This window comes from Mastacembelus armatus, chromosome 6 (assembly GCF_900324485.2).
Source record: "Mastacembelus armatus chromosome 6, fMasArm1.2, whole genome shotgun sequence".
Lineage (NCBI taxonomy): Eukaryota > Metazoa > Chordata > Actinopteri > Synbranchiformes > Mastacembelidae > Mastacembelus > Mastacembelus armatus.
The window spans coordinates 969721-990006 of record NC_046638.1 but is presented as its reverse complement, the minus strand read 5'-3'; the positions used below and the strand labels follow the sequence as shown (position 1 = coordinate 990006).

Genomic DNA, 20286 nt, shown 5'->3' with positions numbered 1-20286 from the left:
CGTGGGAAGTAATCACCCCCGGAAACACCCAGAGGATAAAATAAAACCCAGATAACATGCTTATTGAATTTATTGTTAGTTTGATTACACACATCAAGAGAAACATCATAGCACAACACAGCAAAACCCAAAATACAAAAGTCAGTTGTCAATTTAAAAAACTTCACATTAGATCACAGGAGGTTTTTGTTGGAGGTTTATCTGCTACTCAGGTAAATATCTAAAGGAGGGAAAAAGGCCTCATGTGGTCACAAACATCTTCACATCAGTAAACATTATAATAACCTGATGATTTCTGTCTGGCAGGTTAAAATAGACTAAAGGTAAACATCTGACCCAATCTGCCATTAATGTGGAATATTCAGTGATATCTGAGGCAAAGGCTGAGCAACAGCCTGGGTTCACATTCACTCTGTTGTCGTGTGTCGTCGTGCACGGACCTTTGTACAGCTCCTACTGCAACAGGCACCGTAGGAAAACCTGGAAAATCTTAGTTGCTGCTTGTATAAATTCCTAAAATGTTATTCTGGAATGTTTTCAGTCAAGGCACATAAATGTCACGTCTACATCCCAATGAATCCACAGTGAAACTGACCCAACACCCCGTGGACTGTCTGTCTTTTTAAAGAGGAAACAGACACAAACAGTTTCTATAGTCACAGTTGACTGGTTAGTAACTAACTGGCCTGTGGCTGGTTAGTAGATATACCCAACAGGTTAAAGTTATCTGACTGTGGTGGTTACATGAATCAAATTACACTTTAAGGTTAAAGTTGTCAAGTACACAAGTACAGGTTTTCAACTGTGTATTGTATGTAGTAATACTTTGAGAGAAGAATATTTGAAATACTTGTTAAACTGAATAACAGCTGGTTATGAGCACTTTTAATATGCGTGCTAGTTTTTATTAGTCTGACGTATGTTTATGTCAATTATAATGTGAATCTGTATCGATAACACACAAACACGTTAATGTCTCATCTGACAGTTGAAAGAAAAGTCTGAAACCATTTTTGCCTCTGGACCAGTTTGAGCAGTTCTCAGCCACACTGACGTCATGTGTCTGTGGATGCTAATGTCTGATGGGTTGTGGTCCAACCTGCACTAGCTCTGACAAAACTGATCTCAGGTTCCCCTCAGGATGAACCGCATTAATACTGGGATTCTCTGACTCGGTAAACAATATAACTGACGAACTCTGGTCGGTTATTTTAAATGCCCATCAAAAAAAACTTATGTTAGATACTGTTGGTCACTCACAGATCACTGACAATATTAGAACACATGTCACAAACTGTCAGTATTGACATTAACCTGGATTAATAGTTCAATGAAGTTTAATATCTCGTGTATTATCTTACTGAGCCTCCACTAATCGAGTTTTGTTAAAAACACACGAAGAAACAGAAACTGAAGCGTTCATCCACTTTGCACAGGTAAGCTGCCGCGATGCAGGTGGGAGGAGTGTTAAACACCTGAGGCACCACCTGGAGGCTCCTGCAGGTGCTTCCTGTAAGCTCTCTGGATCACTGCCGCTGCCACCTCTTCCTGTTTCCTCCGCAGGGTGCTGCTGATTGGTTCACACAACACCTGCGGGTGACAGCCATCACCTGTTACCTCAGGCTGGATGTAGGACAGTTGTAGAGAGCTGTTTGTTTTGTTTACTGAGCATGTAACATGTTGGTGTTCTCACAGAAGGTCATGACTTTGGTTTCTAATAATTTCCACTGCAGAACACTGTCAGGCTGTGAGAGCAGAGACCAATGTAAAAAACTATCATTGCAGACACTATTTCAGTGGGTATGAAGGCGTCTAAGTCTAATTACTGGGGCTGAGTTTAAATAGGGAAAATCTGTGGAACAGAATAGAATCAAATCAAATAGATCAGAATAAAACAGAGTAGTGTAAAACCTTGGACGAGTTCTTGGTCGTGAACTTTTCCTCCAATCTGGCTTTAAGAGCGTCCTTCTCTCCGGAATCACCAAACACCTGCACACACATATTAAAACATAAATAAAACTCAAAGTACCGATAAAAATAAAAATAATAAAAGCAGGTGCCCAGGTGATGTTACCTGTGTGGTAACTGCGAGCAGGACATCCGAACAGCGGATCTTATCTCCAGGAAGCAGAGGCAGGTCCATGTTCACGAGATTTATGGTGTTAGGTTTGGGAATCTTAAGAGGATCCTGCAGACTGTCACAGAACTCTGACAGCTGACTGTGGAACACACGAAAGTTCGTTAGAGTCCACTAGAGACCATCAAAGTCCTTATTAGACTCCATTAGAGTCCATAAGAGTTCATTAGATTAGTCTGCTCTATTTCAGGATAAGGGTTTTCAAAGTCTGCCACACTTAGAGGTTCATAGACTCAATCAGTCAGATGAAACAAGAAAGAAGAAGACACCCAGAATAATCCTGTTCTTTTAATGACATCTGGACTCACCTGTACAGGATGACCTGCGAGTCGTCAGGGTCAAACTTCGTCCAGGTCTTGTAAAACATCTGCAGGTCATCGTCACTCGGCTGCTCAGGGTCGTCAACATTTAAGACCTCCAGGATGACGGAGATGTACAAGGGGATCATCAGCAGGACAGACAAGAGGATGTAGGAGGTGAAGAAGCTTATGGCCACCACTGAGTCACCACAGTTCCCTCTGATGGTCGTTCCCGGGATCTCGATCTCTCGGTCACAGTCTGGAGGCGTTTGTAGGAAGGCTTGAAGGAAACCATCCCATCCAGCTGTGGTGGTTATCACAAACATGCAGATCATGCTGTTCACAAACGTCTCAAAGTTAAGCATGTCGTCGATCATGGCGTGCTTCTTCACGTGGGCGAAGGCAATCATGCCGAAGATGGAGTAGGTGAACATGAGGAGGAAGAGGAGCAGGCAAACGTTGAAGACTGCAGGAAGTGACATTCCAAAGGCCAACAGCAGCTTCTGGATCTCCCGGCCACAGTGACAGAGATGGAGGATTCGAAAGATACGAGCCAATCGGAGCATAGGGAAGAGAGTCACCGCTATCAAATACTTAAACATGATGTCAGCAAAGAAGATTTCTGAAAGAAAGAAAGCGAGAGAGAGAGCGGGAGAGCGATCATACAAAGATATCAGACCTTTATTGATATGGAGGCTTGGATTCACAAAGTCCAAACTTATCAAGTTTAACTCTGGAGCATAAACACAGTGACGTCAAGACACAGCAGGTCAGCTGGTCCCGACAGAGTCACAGACGCAGCTCTGTTGTTCTACCTGTCCCATAAAAACATGTATCTACCTCTACCCTCAGACAGACAGCAGATATTACAGTTTATGTCTGAGACCAGGTTATCTGTCAAAGAAAACCCTCCAGCATTAGAACCAGATGTAGATTAAACTGGATGTTCTCCCCAGGAGGACCACAGATGGTTGCTGTCAGCTGCTGACATGACAGTTCGGTCTGACCACATGCTGTAAAACTAAATGTTTATGTTCTGAAAAATAAAACAAGTTTTAATAGGGTGACATAATAACCACCTAGGAAGAAAATGGTAACAGCTTTGAGTCTGACTGAGTTGGTTGGGAGACTTGTCTCCGCTCAGCTCCTACATTATCCTGATAAAACAGTCAGAGTGAGACCTCATCAACTCACCTGGACTGTACTTCTCTCGTGTGGTCTTGGACTGTGAGAAAAGTTGAGATGTAGATACTGAGATTTCACAGTCACACACTGAAAATTCACTGACTCACCTACAGTGCACACAAAAAGGACCACGAAGTCGAGGATGTTCCAGCCGACAGTGAAGTAGTGGTGTCTAAGTGCGATAATCTTCAGAAGAAACTCGATGAAGAAGATGATAAAGAAGGAAAAGCGGCACCAGTACAGGATGATTTCTTTCTCTGTGCTCTGCTGGTCTGTCTCCAGCATCAGAATCACCATGTTCAGGCAGATCACGGCCACCATGAAGACCTCAAAAGATGGTCTGGTCACCAGGTCAAAGAGCCAAGCCCGGCACTTACCCTGGAGACACAGGAGGAGGATAAACAAGAGATCAGAGTAAAGGCTGTAAAGAACAAATAACTGGATCCAATGCAGTCACTTATTTATTAAAGGCAGCTTAAACCCGATCCCAGATTCTGTCACTTTCATCTCAAATCAAAGTTTGACTTTTGGAACAGCGGGTGTGTACTATAATCTGTAGTAGTGACTTTGTACTTCTGTCTCCACCAACACAATCACCACGTCCAGGCAGATAACCACCATCCACCTGAACTTCACAGCCGGACAGGAAGTCAGTGAACCGACCTGAGGTCGTGGGAGAGGTTTCATAGGTGTCTTGGTCAACCGTTTCTTCATGGCCCTGGAACATCTCTGCTGCTCCTCTGTCATGAAAACATGTTTCCCTCCAAAGTAAAAATGAGAATAAAGACCAAAGTTAACTGACCGAGAAACATCTGAATATTCCACACTGAGCACAGATCATTTAATTTATCCTGTCCCTCAGTCTGTCTCAGTCTGTCCCTCAGTCTGTCTGTTTGTTTTCAGTCACTCTGTCTCTCAGTCTGTCCCTCAATCTGTCTTTCAGTCTGTCTCAGTCTGTCCCTCAATCTGTCTCTCAGTCTGTCTCAGTCTGTCTCGGTCTGTCCCTCAGTCTGTCTATTCCTCAGTCGGTCTGTTCCTCAGTCTGTGAGTCTCTCCGTTCGTTTTCAGTCAGTCTGTCCCTCAGTCAGTCCCTCAGTCTGTCTCTCAGTTTGTCCCTCAATCTGTCTGTCCCTCAATCTGTCTTTCAGTCTGTCTCTGTCTCTCAGTCTGTCTGTCTGTGTAGATACATATCTTGTGTCTCTGCATGTCCATAGTGTCGATGAAGACTCTGATGAAGAGGTTGGAGGTGAAGAAGCAGCCAATGAAGATGAAAAGGATGAAGTACTGGTATATGTACAGGTTGTCCTCATAGACTGGCTGAGACTCCACCTACACAGACACATACCAGTATCACTGTCAGTACCATCAATGGTTCAAATATTATTAGTACTAGTATTAGTATCAAGTGTTAGCACCAGTACTATTGTTAGTACCTGTATCAGTATCAGTATTAGTACCAGTACAGTTAGAAAAACTACCAGTGCCATAAATATCAGCACTAGTATTAGTACCAGTACCACTGTCCTGATCAGTAGCTCTTCAATAACCTGTATCATGTAGTACATGCACTGACCATTGTGGAGTCCACAGCTGCGTACATGATGTCCAGCCAGCCTTTAAGTGTTGCCTAGAAGGGAACAACACAGCACTTCATAAAAAAATTAAATTTAATTTAATTTTCTTTTCTAACCAGATGTTGTTTCTGTGGAAAGAAATTTAAAGTTTTACTCAGCCAGTGATTCATTTTCTGTTTTACTCTTTGAGGTTCAGACTGACCACTTGCAGCAGCGCCAGGTAACCAATAGCCACGTTGTCGTAGTTTATCTTATGGTTCCTCCAGCTGACGTCGCTGGAGTTGTCGAACATCAGAGACAGACATTCGCTGAAGTTGTTCACCTCTTCATGTGAGAAATGTTCCTTTGTCGTCTCATTATAACAGTATTGATACTTTCCTGCAAACATATCCACTCCGACAATGCAGAAAAACAACCAGACGACAAAAATCACCAGCAGCACGCTCCACATGGACCGGAGGGTCACTGCCAGGGCCCTCAACACCACCTGCAGACAGACAGGTACAGGTACGCATGGTCACTGCCACCACCTTCGTTTGAAGAATCTACTGCATCTGTCTGTGGTTAATGTGTCTGTCTCACTCTCAGGCCCTGGAAACGAGACAGGATCCTCAGGGGCCTCAGAGCTCTCACAATCCTCAGAGACAGGCCTGCCCCCAGTTCATAGTATCCCAGAGATTCAGCTGTCAGAGACATCAGAGACACCTGGAAGACACAACATACCTGGTGATGACATCATACTGCAGGTGAGTGATTGACACAATCACAGGGAAGTTCTCTGATGCTACATGCAAACTGCTTCCTGTTACACTGATCAATTTATTGGCAACAATCAACTTTATTGATCACATTCTCACAGCCAAGATGACGAAGTCGAGCCAGCACCAGGCACAGGTGAAGTATTTCTTGAACCCCAAGGCGATCCACTTGAGGACCATCTCCAGCAGGAACAGGACGGTGAACACCAAGTCTGCTATGTCCAAAACCCTCTGCAGGACTGGACGCTGCTGCAGGTGGATGTCCTCGAACACCTGTTCACATACACACACTCACGCTAGCACCTGGACGAGTGTTTTACCCAGGTGTTTTGTTACTTCCACGTTTAAAGCTACACCCTGTTGTTTTACCTTTTATTCAAAGTGCTGCTCTTTTGTTTCTCATTGCTTCATTTCACTTGTTTCAATTACCTGTGAAGCTAAAATCTCATCAGCAAACAATGATGTGATAATAAAACAGATTCACACTCACACTAACCCAGGAGTTCTATCACAGGGACCCTAAGACTAAGTCAAAACAAGACACTGGTCCTAGGCTAACCCAGTTTCACGGTATAATGACGTAATGTAATGGGGAATAATGGAGGCACTGTCTTTGTTTACCAGCACTGCACTGCTCAGCAGGATGATGAAGATGACGAAGGCCTCAAAGCATTTGTGTCGTACAATGGATAAACAGGCTCTCCTGAAGTTAGACCAGACCCGCCCTGTGCCCTGGGATGTGTCTATATCCAGGACCGGGCAGCAGCAGTAACAACCTGAAACACATATCACAATATGTTGGGTCAAAGCTGATAAAAAAAATATTCAAACATCCGGACCTCTAGGACATTTTTATATGGGTTTAGTATTTCTATAGACATTTTAGGGTTTAGGGGTGGGGTTAGGGCAAGGGGCTGTGTGGTGGATCGTGTCAGTGTTCGTACTGTCACAGCAGCAGTCCTCAGGTGTGTTTCCTTCATGATTTTTGTCGTCATCCTGTTGAACATCAGAAAGTTTCTGCACAAAGTCACAGTGAACAAAAACATTTAGAAACAATCCACTAAATCAAGTATAATTATCGTTGTTGTCCTGTTCACTTCTCGGTGTTTACACTACGAAAATATATACTACATCCTGTTATTGTTGATTATTGTGCTCAATGAGAGCAGAATGAAATGTTAAAAGAACAATAGGACTGTAGTCTCAGTGTCGGTTTTAGGTGAAATACTAAAAAAATGAACAATAGTTTTTATTCTCATGTACTTGCTGCTTCTTCTCTTCTTCATTTTCAGGCATTTTAAGGTCAACCTCCTCGGCCTCTGCGGTGGGGACCCTCGTGGAGTCGACGTCGACAGGCTTGACCTCTGAGGCCAAAATAGTCAGAGTAATGCAGTCCTTCTTCTTGTCAGTCTTACTGTCGACAGCTGATGATCAAATTCACAAAAGTCACGCAGATCACACAAAATATGTTCAGTCGTGAAGTATGAGGTTTATGGTTGAGCTCACGCAAAGACTTCAGGATACAGGCCTTATTAGCAGTAGCTCTAGAAGCTACTGGAAACAAACTGTTCAGTTCCTGTAAAAATGAGACTTACCTTTTTGGTTTCTGATTATTTGGTTCTTCTTTCCCTGAAAAGGGCAGATATGCTTCAGGATCCAGATCCTGGTCCCGGTCACGGCCCTGCAGATCTGGTTTATGGCAATCTGAACATTGTTTTTTTCTTTTGGAGCCTCCAGATTATCACCACAGATTGAGCTCAGCAACAAGCCCAGGAACAGACTCAGGACCTGAAATGAGACCAGGAGCAAGTTCAGGACCTGAAGTGTTTTCCGACAAAGTTGCATTGGAATCAGCAGAAGATATGCAGAGGACCACACATCTACATCGTAGGCATGGTCCTGCATGCCTACTGCATGGTGCATGGTCCACTGCACAGAAGTGACACCTTCTGAACTACAGGCCCAGTCTGAACAAAAAAGGTGTTGTCAGTTTATCCTCCAGATCATCCAACATACTAATCAGTGTGTAACGTGTGGTTTGGTGATTCGGGATGTAAAGCCTCTGTGTTCGACTTGTGTAGTCCACCTGTGAGTGATCATCTGTGCATAAAGCATGGAGGACACAGAAGGACCAAGAAACTGTAGCCAACACTCTGGAGCTGCACCACAGGTGCATATTTCCACTGGTCAGTTATTAGGGGAATGAGGATTTGGGGGAGAAAAAGACCGGCCTTCGTTGAACCAGACTGGCCCAACCAGTTTGCACATGGACCCAGACCAGGGTTTGCTGCTCTGTTTGCACCTACAACTTTGACCTGCTGGACTCTGGAGGATTAAACAGGCTAATTTCAGACAGGGTCTGCATTAAAGTAGTGACTCACCAGCAGGTTTCCAACAATCAGGACCATAAAATAGAAGATCAGACATGTGGTCTGACCCGAGACCTCCATGCAATCCCATAAGGTCTCAATCCACTCTCCACAGAGGATCCTGATGACAAGGATGAATGTGTGGAAGAAGTCGTGCATGTGCCAGCGAGGAAGCTGGCCGTCCATGGTGATGTGATGGACGTTGCGCCCATAGTCCTCAAAAAACAACTGCATGCCGACCACAGAGAAGAGGAAGACCATGATAAACAGAATGAGAGTCAGGTTCCTCAGAGCCTTCCAAGCGCTTCCTGTAATCCTCAGAAACAGGTTGAAGGTCGGCCACCACCGGCCCAACCTGAACACTCGCATCTGGATAGGAGGCAGGTCCACAGGTGAGGGGGCAGGTGGTCAGGAAGAAGTAAACAAGTTAGAAAAGAGACAGGTAAGGGGACAGGCGGTCATGTTAACTGTATTCAGTGACTGCGTGTTATGATGGTGTCACACTGACCAGTCCAAATCCCTCCATAAAATGCTGAAACAGCTCCAGGACGGTGAGGACGACAAGGAAAAACTCAAAGATGTTCCATCCCACCTGCAACCACGACAACAGAACAATCAGACACGTTACCATGGCAACAGCTGTTGTCATGTTTGCAACACTACCACCGTTACTAAGAAGTGGTCTGTGGAGGTGAGCATGCAGAAAGTTTCATAAATAATCCTAATTCTATAATCTGTGCACATGTAAACGTTTGGCTTGGATCCTGTGCACAGGCCTCTGGTAACAAACAGGAAGTTCAACCTTGAAGTAGCCGTAAGGGTCCAGGGCAATAATTTTGAGGATCATCTCAAGTGTGAAGATGGATGTAAAGACCTGGGGGGAGAGGTTAGAGGTCAAGGGTCAGAGGTCATGGTAGGATACTGCACAGATAATGGCTAAGCTTAGTAAGCAATAATTACTACAAAACAACAGAAAGACAGAAAATGGCTTTAAATCTACACATCTAAACAACTACAACACCTTCAATAATACACAGACATGGAAACTACAAAGAACAAATAAAATACGAGACACTGTTATACCCAGTTGACTCTACTCATCTGTAAATGAGAGCTATAAATTTTACTGTAACACTGACCAGCTGTGCAATGCTCAGCAGGTACTCAAAATCCATCGTCATTGGGTAATGAATCATGGCCACGAAGATGATGTTGAGAACAATGCAGAGGACGATCCCAAGATCAAAAAATGGGTTCATGACAAAAGCGTAGATCCGCTGTTTGAACCAGCGCCAACAGCCACAGCAGTTCCACTTCAGGAAGAGGTTGGCAAAGGTGTACCAACATGAACAACACGACCTCTGGTCCTCCTCAGGCTCTGAAACACACAGACCATCATTCATCTGGTGATAATTTAATATTGAAGAACACCTGAGTCATTTTTCCATAGATGTCACCAGATCACTGTGGATGTTGAACCGTTTCCATCAATCAGACACAACCTCAGGGTCTGAAGGACAAATATGTGCGTGTACCTTCCATGGCAGCCTGTTCCTGCTCTTGGATTTTTGTTTCTGCGTCTGAATTCTTCTTCTCTGATACGGAGTCTTGTTTTTCTGACAGCTCCTCCCTGCAGGAAGTCTGACGTAAAAACACATTTATTTTGTTTTGGACAGTTTCACAGGTTTGCTACTCCTTTCATGTACATTTACACCATTTAATTATGTAAAACATTTAGGTTATTTATTCACGCTCCACTGACTCACACTAACTTTTGTTCCTACCTGCTGTTGTTCACAGGGAACACTTTTGAGTGTGACACTGACACTAAAGTGTGATGAAGTTTGTTTACACTGAACTTGAAACATTAAAAAAGTATCACACACCCTAAAACACAGAAATACAACTACAACTACAATAATGTCATTGATGTTAAAACGAGAGAGAAAGATAAAAAGTGAAAGCCTCTCACCGCCTTCTCCCTCCTCTTCATCACCTCCTGGATCCGAATAAACTCTTCTTCTTTTCGTTTGGCCTCAGCGATGGCGGCCTCGTCCTGTTCCACACACGACTTGGCAACCACCGCCACAAAGAGACTGATCAGGCAGAAACAGCTGGACAAGACGAGCACGAAGAAGAACACAGAGATTTTGTCTGCTGCCCGCAACACCTGCAGGGAAATGGACAGGTCAGCACCAGGTCAGAGACAGGGAGCATCATAGAACCAGTTGGATCATCAAGGGACCAGTCAGTGTGTGCACTGGCACCAGTCTGTTACTGACCAGCTGGAGCAGGTTTTCCCAGTAGTCCTTGCCCATCAGTCTGATCAGGGACAGCAGGGACCAACCAAACGAGTCGAAGTTAGTGAATCCATAGTTTGGGTTTTTGCCACACCTTAGACAGGAGAAACCCTCCGGACAGCCCCTGAACACATCACCAGCATCATCATCATCACCACCTTCATCAGTTTTATTATTATAATCAGTGAATGTCTCATGTGTGAACATACCCAGCATTAGAGCTGTTTCCACAAAGCAGAGGATCAGGGTGATCTGGGTCGAAGTAGTAGTAGTTCTCTGTCAGACAGACACAGACACAGACACAGACACAGACACAGACACAGACAGATTAAGACAGTTGTTTATCACCATCTTTATGACCAAAAAGACACAAACATCAACATTAGATCACAAAACGAGTGATACATCAATGCAATTATTATTTCTGTCATATTGCATCATCATCACCATCATCACCATCATCATACCAGGGCTGTTGATGTACGTGTGGAAATCATCTTGAGAGATGTTGTTGGTCAGGTTGCTAGGCGACCAGAGAGGCATCTGGACACATTTATGTCTCATCGTCCCCATGAAGAGCTGCAGACCAATCAGAGACAAGATGCTGAGGCTGAACGCCATCAGGATGGTGACGTTAACAAATCTCTTCACTGATCGGACCAGAGCTCCGGCAGTCATCCTCATACCTGAGAGAAGGGGTGGAGTTGAAAAAGAACAGACCCTTTGACTAATGGTAACGTCCACACAAGCTACTACCAACCGACCCGCAGCATCAGACACACACACACTGACCTGGGTAGACTGAAATGAGTTTCAGGAGCACAGAAGCTACTCGCAGTACGGAAACTTTCCCAAAACCTTCAAATACTGTCAGAAATCTGAAACACATCAGAACTGTCAGTTGAAATTTGTAGCTGGAAAGTTATTCAAACAACCACAAAGACACAGAAAACAACCAGAGACTTGTGTGACCCACAAAGGCTGAGTCCACATCCCAGGCCTGAGGTTCCTGCTGTTCCCATCAGATGTAAAATGCACCAACCAATTCTGATGTCATGACCTGATTACAAGTAGGTGCTGACTAATGTGTGTGTCAACTGTCCTGAAGACAATGAATAGGTGTATCTCAGGTGTGTCACTGATATTTACGTCGTGCTGATGACCAGGACGTCCAGCCAGTTCCAGGGATCTCTGAGGAAGGTGAAGCGTCCGATGCAGAAGCCTCTGGACACAACCTTTGTGAAGACTTCAAACGTGTAGATGGCGAGGAACACGTAACTGTTCAAACACAGAAAACACAAACAATGGAACATGATACCAACATCCTAAAACAGCCTGTTAGAGAGAAGTGTTTTCACATTTATATTAATGATATTATATATATATTTATTCTGCTATTTAACAGGTGGAGCTGAATGTTTAAATATCAGATTGAACTGAGAGAGAGCTGATGCTTTCCAGCCCAGGTAAAACCAGATCGGTAAAAAACAAACAAACACCAGATTGTGGCTGTAATAAACTCTGCAGCCTCTAGGGGATGCTGACAGAACCAATCAGTCTGAATATTATTTTCTACTGAGATTAAGACAAAGTATTGACTGTTTCATGTCCCGAGGGCAGGACTCAGACTCTGTCTGTTCCTCTGAGACGGCAGCTTTGTGACCATGTGACACTGAGGACAGACTTTTCTTTGTTCCTGAGTCCGGAACTTTTAGCTTTAACTTTAAATTCCAGTTTTATTCTGTCACCACAGCTGGTTTTCACCACTTCTCATGTTTCTTGCTGTTTCTAGTCCTGTTGTGGGGTCTGAGTGTTGCTCTGTGTGTGTGTGTGTGTGTGTGTGAACTCACTGATGGCTCATGAATATGCAGTTGATCAGAAGAGTCAGCAAGATGAACAAACGGAACAGAGTTTTGGTTTTAAGGAACAAAAACCCTCAGGTGAGGACTGACTTTAGCAGTCTACAGTCTGGTCTTGTGTTCACGCTGCAGAGGTGATTCAAAGCAAACTAGACCACAGACATAAAAACCCCCCACAAAAACACCACATAGAGATATGAAACCTATCTGTTCTCAGATACTCTGATACTACTATAAACATGCAGTATCATTTAGTACGAGGTGTACTCTGTACTCGTTTCCTCCATAGATTGAGCACAGCTCCAGTCATGAAGGATATAAGTGATTGAGGATCTTGATGGTGAAGGTCCTCACTGCACTGAATGGACTCAGCAGGTAACAGGCCGACCCAGCGTTAAACCGGTGGATGATGTTTCCTTTACTGAGCACGATGAACGTCTGCAGACAGACAGGTCACAGGTCACCAGGACTGCTGGACATCAGTTCCAGCCTGACTGTTCTATCACCTGTCTAGAACTTACTGAGAACGTCCTAGAAACCTGATTTTGAACCAATGACATTTTTCACAACTGTTTTATTACGAAGAGAGACCTTTTGTGATTGGTAGAAGGGATCCAGCTCCTCCAATGGGGTGTTGAGAAGCTGGGGGGGCGGGTCCCCGTAGATGAATGGGAGGGGTTTCCCAGCCTCCAGGTGAATTGCAGGTTTGGGCAGGTCTTTCTCTGCTACCTGTTCATCAGACATATAGCCAATCAGAGAGGAGAATCAGAGGTACATGTTGAAGATGTCTCTCTTGAATTAAAAAGGGTACATTTAAAATACTATACGTATTATCTGTACACGTTAATGGGTTAAATAGTCACAACAAGCGGGATCACAGGCTTAGTTCAGGGTGTTGAAACAGTCTGAGCCAACATTGTTCTCATCAGTGTGAATTCTTGTTATTGACAGCTGAAAGGTGATCAGTATGTTTTGTACCTCTGTGTTCCTCAGCTGCTCCGTCTCAGCTTCTTGTCGACGTTGGCTCTCCTGCAGCGAGGCCGGTGTGAAGCGTCTGAAGACCTCCGTGCCAACAGGGGGAAGCAGAGACACCGTCCTGGCATTTTGCAGCTCCGCCCGGATGCTGCTGTCACCCAGCAACTGCTTCCTGAAGGGAGAGGTTCAGTGATACTAGACCAGTAACTATACAAACCACTAATGAACTAGAACAAAAATTCATGAATTTCCCTCAGGTTTATCTTAAAAGGTGCTCGGACATATAGACTTCTATGTTTACATGTCTACACTTCTATGTTTACATGTCTACACTTCTATGTTTACATGTCTACACTTCTATGTTTACATGTCTACACTTCTATGTTTACATGTCTACACTTCTATGTTTACATCTCTACACTTCTATGTTTACGTGTCTACACTTCTATGTTTACGTGTCTACACTTCTATGTTTACGTGTCTACACTTCTATGTTTACATGTCTACACTTCTATGTTTACATCTCTACACTTCTGTTTACATGTCTACACTTCTATGTTTACATCTCTACACTTCTATGTTTACATGTCTACACTTCTATGTTTACATCTCTACACTTCTATGTTTACATCTCTACACTTCTATGTTTACATGTCTACACTTCTATGTTTACATCTCTACACTTCTGTTTACATGTCTACACTTCTATGTTTACATCTCTACACTTCTATGTTTACATGTCTACACTTCTATGTTTACATCTCTACACTTCTATGTTTACATCTCTACACTTCTGTTTACATGTCTACACTTCTATGTTTACATCTCTACACTTCAGTGTTTACGTGTCTACACTTCTATGTTTACATCTCTACACTTCTATGTTTACATGTCTACACTTCTATGTTTACATCTCTACACTTCTATGTTTACATGTCTACACTTCTATGTTTACATCTCTACACTTCTATGTTTACATGTCTACACTTCTATGTTTACATCTCTACACTTCTATGTTTACATCTCTACACTTCTATGTTTACATCTCTACACTTCTATGTTTACATGTCTACACTTCTATGTTTACATCTCTACACTTCTATGTTTACATGTCTACACTTCTATGTTTACATGTCTACACTTCTATGTTTACATCTCTACACTTCTATGTTTACATGTCTACACTTCTATGTTTACATCTCTACACTTCTATGTTTACATCTCTACACTTCTATGTTTACATGTCTACACTTTAATGCTGCCTCGGAGCTTCTGTGTTGTGTCTCACCCGCCGCCATATTGTCTGGGGCAGCGTGGCCATTGTGTTCTGTTCAAATAGTTGTAAACACCAGATGTTTGTGTTACTTTTGGATGTTCTAATCCAAGAAATGTCAAAACCAATATCGAGATATAAATGAATGTGTGGGAGATTCAGATTCAGCAGGATTTACGTCATGTTTTGATGAAATTTCGGCCCCAAACGCCTCTGAAGTTCTCACTCTCTTTTTTATAGATCCATGTGGTAACACTGAGTTTATTATATAAACACAAGATGTTTCTCTTGGAGAGCTTTTCTCCCCTGATTGATTTAAAAACAACAAATACAAAGGACATTTTAAAGAGAGAATACTCTCAGATGGTTTTATAGTCTGAGCTTTTGAGACTTTTTATTTTATTCAACATGGATGAGTTTGACTTTAAGTTAGTTTGTCCTCTGACAGCAGAACCATATAGTTCTAAGCAATGATGATGAGGCCACAGATGTAAAGCCCCAAATCTGTTCCAGATGTTTCCCTTTCCTGTGGGACCATAGACCATAGAGCCCCCATAGAACCTCTATGATCTATAGTCCCATAGGATCCCACCGGGGAGGCTCTAGTGATACTATAGGTCCTTTACATGTTCATGTAGTTACACAGGAATGTGTTGATGAGAAGGATCCATGTTTGTTATAAATCTGAGCTCTGAGCAATAATGATGTGACGTCCATGGACAACATTTGGAGTCGGACTGTGGTGTCTGTCTCTTCATATGGGAGGTTTCCTGATGACTACCCTGGTCCTTATGTTGACCCTGCAGGGTCAGTGTGTGGACTGCTGTTTCCTCTGTGGTCGTGTTGTGTCCCTCAGCTGAGGTGTCCACACTCTTCACCAGCAGAGAGGGTGAGGAGTGGATGGAAACACACACTGATTCATTGATTCATGTTTTCTGTTCAGCATTTCCCGAAAATCATTTTCACCAACCCTGTGGACAGTGAAGTGATGTAACCGATCACAGCTGGACTGGATTTACTGTATCCAGCTGTGCAAGAGGTCCTCAGACCCTTTACTGCAATAACAGTAGAAATACCACAGAAGAAAAATCCTCTGCTCCAAGTAAAGGTCCTGCATTCCAAATGTTACTGCAGTAAAAGTCCAAAAGTACCATCATCCAAATGTACTTGAAGTATCCAAAGTAAAAGTACTCATTGTGCAGAATGGCCCATTTCACATGAATGGATCTGATATTATTGGATTCTAATTATTGATGATTATTGTGTTGATCACTTTAATGTTGGAGCTGACGTTAACTACCTTATATACTTCTAATTTGAAGTACTTTATATACCGCTGGGTAGCTGACGTTAACTACCTTATATACTTCTGATTTGAAGTACTTTATATACCGCTGGGTAGCTGACGTTAACTACCTTATATACTTCTAATTTGAAGTACTTTATATACCGCTGGGTAGCTGACGTTAACTACCTTATATACTTCTAATTTGAAGTACTTTATATACCGCTGGGTAGCTGACGTTAACTACCTTATATACTTCTGATTTGAAGTACTTTATATACCGCTGGGTAGCTGACGTTAACTACCTTATATACTTCTAATTTGAAGTACTTTATGTACCGCTGGGTAGCTGATGTTAACTACCTTATATACTTCTAATTTGAAGTATTTTATATACCGCTGGGTAGCTGATGTTAACTACCTTATATACTTCTAAGTTGAAGTATTTTATATACTGCTGGGTAGCTGACGTTAACTACCTTATATACTTCTAATTTGAAGTATTTTATATACCGCTGGGTAGCTGATGTTAACTACCTTATATACTTCTAAGTTGAAGTATTTTATATACCGCTGGGTAGCTGACGTTAACTACCTTATATACTTCTAAGTTGAAGTATTTTATATACTGCTGGGTATCTTGGGAATTTGCAGGAAAAAGTACAAGGTTTTGCTCTGACATGTAGTGAAGTCCAAGGATGAAGTAGCACAACATGGAAATACTCAAGTAAAGTACAAATACCTCAGTATGGGACTTAAGTCCACATCTTGAGAAAACTAGTTAGTTACTTTCTCGACTTACAGTTGTGAAGGATGAAGTCTCAGCTGACCGGCTCTCTTCAGAACCTCTCCTCGCTCCTTCTGGCTTCTCCAAAACTCAAAAAATGACATTTTTCTGCTCGTCATGGCTGCAGCTCACTCGTCCACCTGTTCCCACCTGCGTCACCACCCCCTCGCCTGTGTCTGTGTGTCTGTCTGTCTGTGCCTGTCTGTGCCTCGGTGAGTCTTCGGTTGTCTGAGTCTTGTCTCACTTCACTGTTTCCTGATCAGCCTCCAGAGTTGTGTATATCAGCAGGGTGGGGTCATCACAAGCTTCAGCGTCTCATGGCCGTTGCTGCCTGGATGGATGAAGTGTTGCTCCGACTGCAGCTCCACACGTCTCTGGTCTCTTTACACTTCAGGATTTCACTGCCAGCATTCCACACTCACACTTCCACAGACACACACAGACATACACACTGATTTCCTGTTGTCCACATAACATCATGAGAACGTTATGTGCTGATTTCCAGAGACCCTCGAAAACATCGTTTATCACACACACACACACACACACGCACACACACGCGCACACACACACACAGACTTCCTTTTGTCCACTTCTGAGAACATTATGTGCCGATTTCCAGAGACCCCTGGAAACATCGTTTATCGAGCACTGAGACACACACACATACATTTGCATGGGGATAAGAAAAGACACAAAGAATTTCACTGTTTGACAAATGTTATTCCTGATTTCACACACACACACAGACACACACACACACATTTGATTGTACTTAAATAGGAGACTCAGTAACATAACACATTCTTGAGCCCGTTGCTCTAAACCTAACCGATACCAGGGGCCTCATTTATCAAGTATTGTGCCAAATTAAAATTTGTCTTGAAGCTGCATATATTCAGGACCCCGTTTAAATTCCCGGTGGCAGGCAGGTACGGTGGGCAAATCTATTTTGCGGTATGGGTGGGGTCAGGGTGGGTCATCTGGTCCTCACAAAATACCTCCTGTTTTATTTCAAGGCTGGTGAGATGACAGGATCTGCTCTGTGACACACCTTCAGCAGGACAAAGACAAAAGTCTCCCCAGGGAGCCCCGTGTGATGGAGCTACAGGAGTCAGGACTGGTCCCTGTTCTCAGAGTCCTATCTCCATTAAACCCACTGAGAAACCAGAAGAAACAGAGGCTGCAGAACTTCATTGGGAACCCTGCTGTTTTTAAGTTTCAGTATGGCAGTGATCCAGAGACATTTGTCATCCATGGGTTCACTGAAAACAGCAGCTGGGCACAGTCAGACCACAAACCAACCACAAGATTCAAAATGACCACAAAGACTAAAAATCTGCAGACACACAAATGTTTGTATTTAAAACAGGAAAAACAATGACTTACGCAAGGTGTCCTGTTTCAGTGAGAGGTTTCTGCAACTGTTTGGGTGTCCAGGGACCTTCTGGGTTTCCTGTCATAGCTATCTGACTAGCCCTGCTAGGGAGGGAGATGACTGAGTCAGAGCTAATGCTGCCTTCACGTGCTGTCGGGATGATGATAGATCCCATTGGTGAAGTCTACAAGTGTGTTGTGTTCAGGTGCTTTCATGGTCGGAGCGAAATGAAGGATGATGTTGGGTAAACCCCACAGTAACGGTATTTCTCAATAACACACTAAGTCTGCACCGATCTGCATCCAGAGGAGCAACTGAGGTGGCTCGATGCCTCCTGGATGCTGGAGGTGTTCCGGGCATGTCCCACCGGGGAAGCCCCAGGACACGCTGGAGGGTCTCTCAGCTGGCCTGTGAATGCCTCGGTGTCCCCTTAGATGAGCTGGAGGAACTGACCAGGGAAAAGGAAGTCTGGGCATGGATGGATGGATGGATGCTGAGTGTGAGCAGACAGCACATCACAGATGTATAAAATAATCAGCAGAACAGTTAATACAGAAATTATTAACCATTCGCGACGGATCCTACGTTTCTCTCCGTCATGATGAAAACGTCACAAGTCATCCCGTCTCGGCAACTCGTGTCAGAATTATGTGGACTCTGCCATCCATCATCTATACGCCCTTAGTCCTAACCAGGGTCCCAGGGACCTGCTGGAGCCTATCCCAGCTCTCTTTGGGTGAAAGGCAGGGGTCCACCCTGGACAGGTCACCAGTCCATCACAGGGCCACATAGAGACAAACAACCTCACACACTCACACTCACTCCTATGGGCAATTTAAAGTCACCAATCAACCTGACATACATGTTTTTGGACTGTGGGAGGAAACCAGAGTACCTGGAGAAAACCCACACAAGCACAGGGAGAACATGCAAACTCCACTCAGAAAGGCCCCTGATGGGTTTCAGACCAGGAACCTTCTTGCTGTGAGGCCACAGTGCTAACCACTAACTACCGTGCCGCCCTCGGACACCCCTATTCCGATATCACGTGACACCAGGGTTACTTTTATTCCCCTTCATTCGACCATTTACACTCCAGTGCCTGGTGCCCTCTAGTGACATGGGATAGTAACAGTACTGGATAGTAACCTCGGGACACCACATCTGTGTTGTCCTCTCTCTGGTGTCCTGTGCCTGTCTCTGGTGTCTGGGTCTGTCTCTGGTGTCCTGTACTTCTCTCAGGTGTCCTGTCCGTATTTGTCTCTGATGTCCTGCACCTGTCTCAGGTGTCCTGTACCTGTCTCTGATGTCCTGCACCTGTCTCAGCTGTCCTGTACCTGTCTCAGGTGTCCTGCACCTGTCTCTGATGTCCTGCACCTGTCTCAGCTGTCCTGTACCTATCTCAGGTGTCCTGTACCTGTCTCAGGTGTCCTGTACCTGTCTCAGGTGTCCTGTACCTGTCTCAGGTGTCCTGTCCGTATTTGTCTCCGATGTCCTGCACCTGTCTCAGGTGTCCTGTACCTGTCTCAGGTGTCCTGTCCGTATTTGTCTCTGATGTCCTGCGCCTGTCTCAGCTGTCCTGTACCTATCTCAGGTGTCCTGTACCTGTCTCAGGTGTCCTGTACCTGTCTCAGGTGTCCTGTCCGTATTTGTCTCCGATGTCCTGCACCTGTCTCAGGTGTCCTGTACCTGTCTCAGGTGTCCTGTCCGTATTTGTCTCTGATGTCCTGCGCCTGTCTCAGCTGTCCTGTACCTATCTCAGGTGTCCTGTACCTGTCTCAGGTGTCCTGTACCTGTCTCAGGTGTCCTGTCCGTATTTGTCTCCGATGTCCTGTACCTGTCTCAGGTGTCCTGTACCTGTCTCAGGTGTCCTGTCCGTATTTGTCTCTGATGTCCTGCGCCTGTCTCAGCTGTCCTGTACCTATCTCAGGTGTCCTGTACCTGTCTCAGGTGTCCTGTCCGTATTTGTCTCTGATGTCCTGCGCCTGTCTCAGCTGTCCTGTACCTATCTCAGGTGTCCTGTACCTATCTCAGGTGTCCTGTACCTGTCTCAGGTGTCCTGTCCGTATTTGTCTCTGATGTCCTGCGCCTGTCTCAGCTGTCCTGT

General features: G+C 44.2%; 1 protein-coding gene across 3 annotated transcripts; it reads right to left on the bottom strand.

Annotated features, from left to right (window-relative positions):
* Positions 1-63: 63 nt before the first annotated feature.
* Positions 64-18282, bottom strand: LOC113132620 (sodium channel protein type 4 subunit alpha B-like). 3 transcript variants are annotated; one of them, XM_026310881.1, is made up of 32 exons: positions 18191-18282; positions 16817-17224; positions 13460-13628; positions 13073-13210; positions 12801-12919; positions 12473-12532; positions 11772-11900; positions 11415-11500; positions 11090-11308; positions 10832-10898; positions 10605-10746; positions 10295-10492; positions 9858-9963; positions 9462-9700; positions 9125-9196; positions 8831-8914; positions 8335-8691; positions 7549-7741; positions 7217-7377; positions 6898-6970; positions 6575-6729; positions 6053-6226; positions 5778-5900; positions 5398-5682; positions 5195-5248; positions 4813-4950; positions 4285-4389; positions 3729-3999; positions 2446-3058; positions 2075-2219; positions 1912-1989; positions 64-1590 (listed from the first exon to the last, which is right to left on the bottom strand). In XM_026310881.1, exons 2-32 carry the CDS (start codon positions 16918-16920, stop codon positions 1468-1470), a joined length of 4980 nt encoding a protein of 1659 aa, XP_026166666.1. In that variant the 5' UTR covers positions 16921-17224; positions 18191-18282; the 3' UTR covers positions 64-1467. The 3 variants fall into 3 exon arrangements, with proteins under 3 accessions (XP_026166666.1, XP_026166669.1, XP_026166668.1); XM_026310884.1 differs by having other exon boundaries at positions 6898-6949; XM_026310883.1 differs by having other exon boundaries at positions 16817-17452; positions 18191-18266.
* Between the last annotated feature and the right edge of the window lie 2004 nt (positions 18283-20286).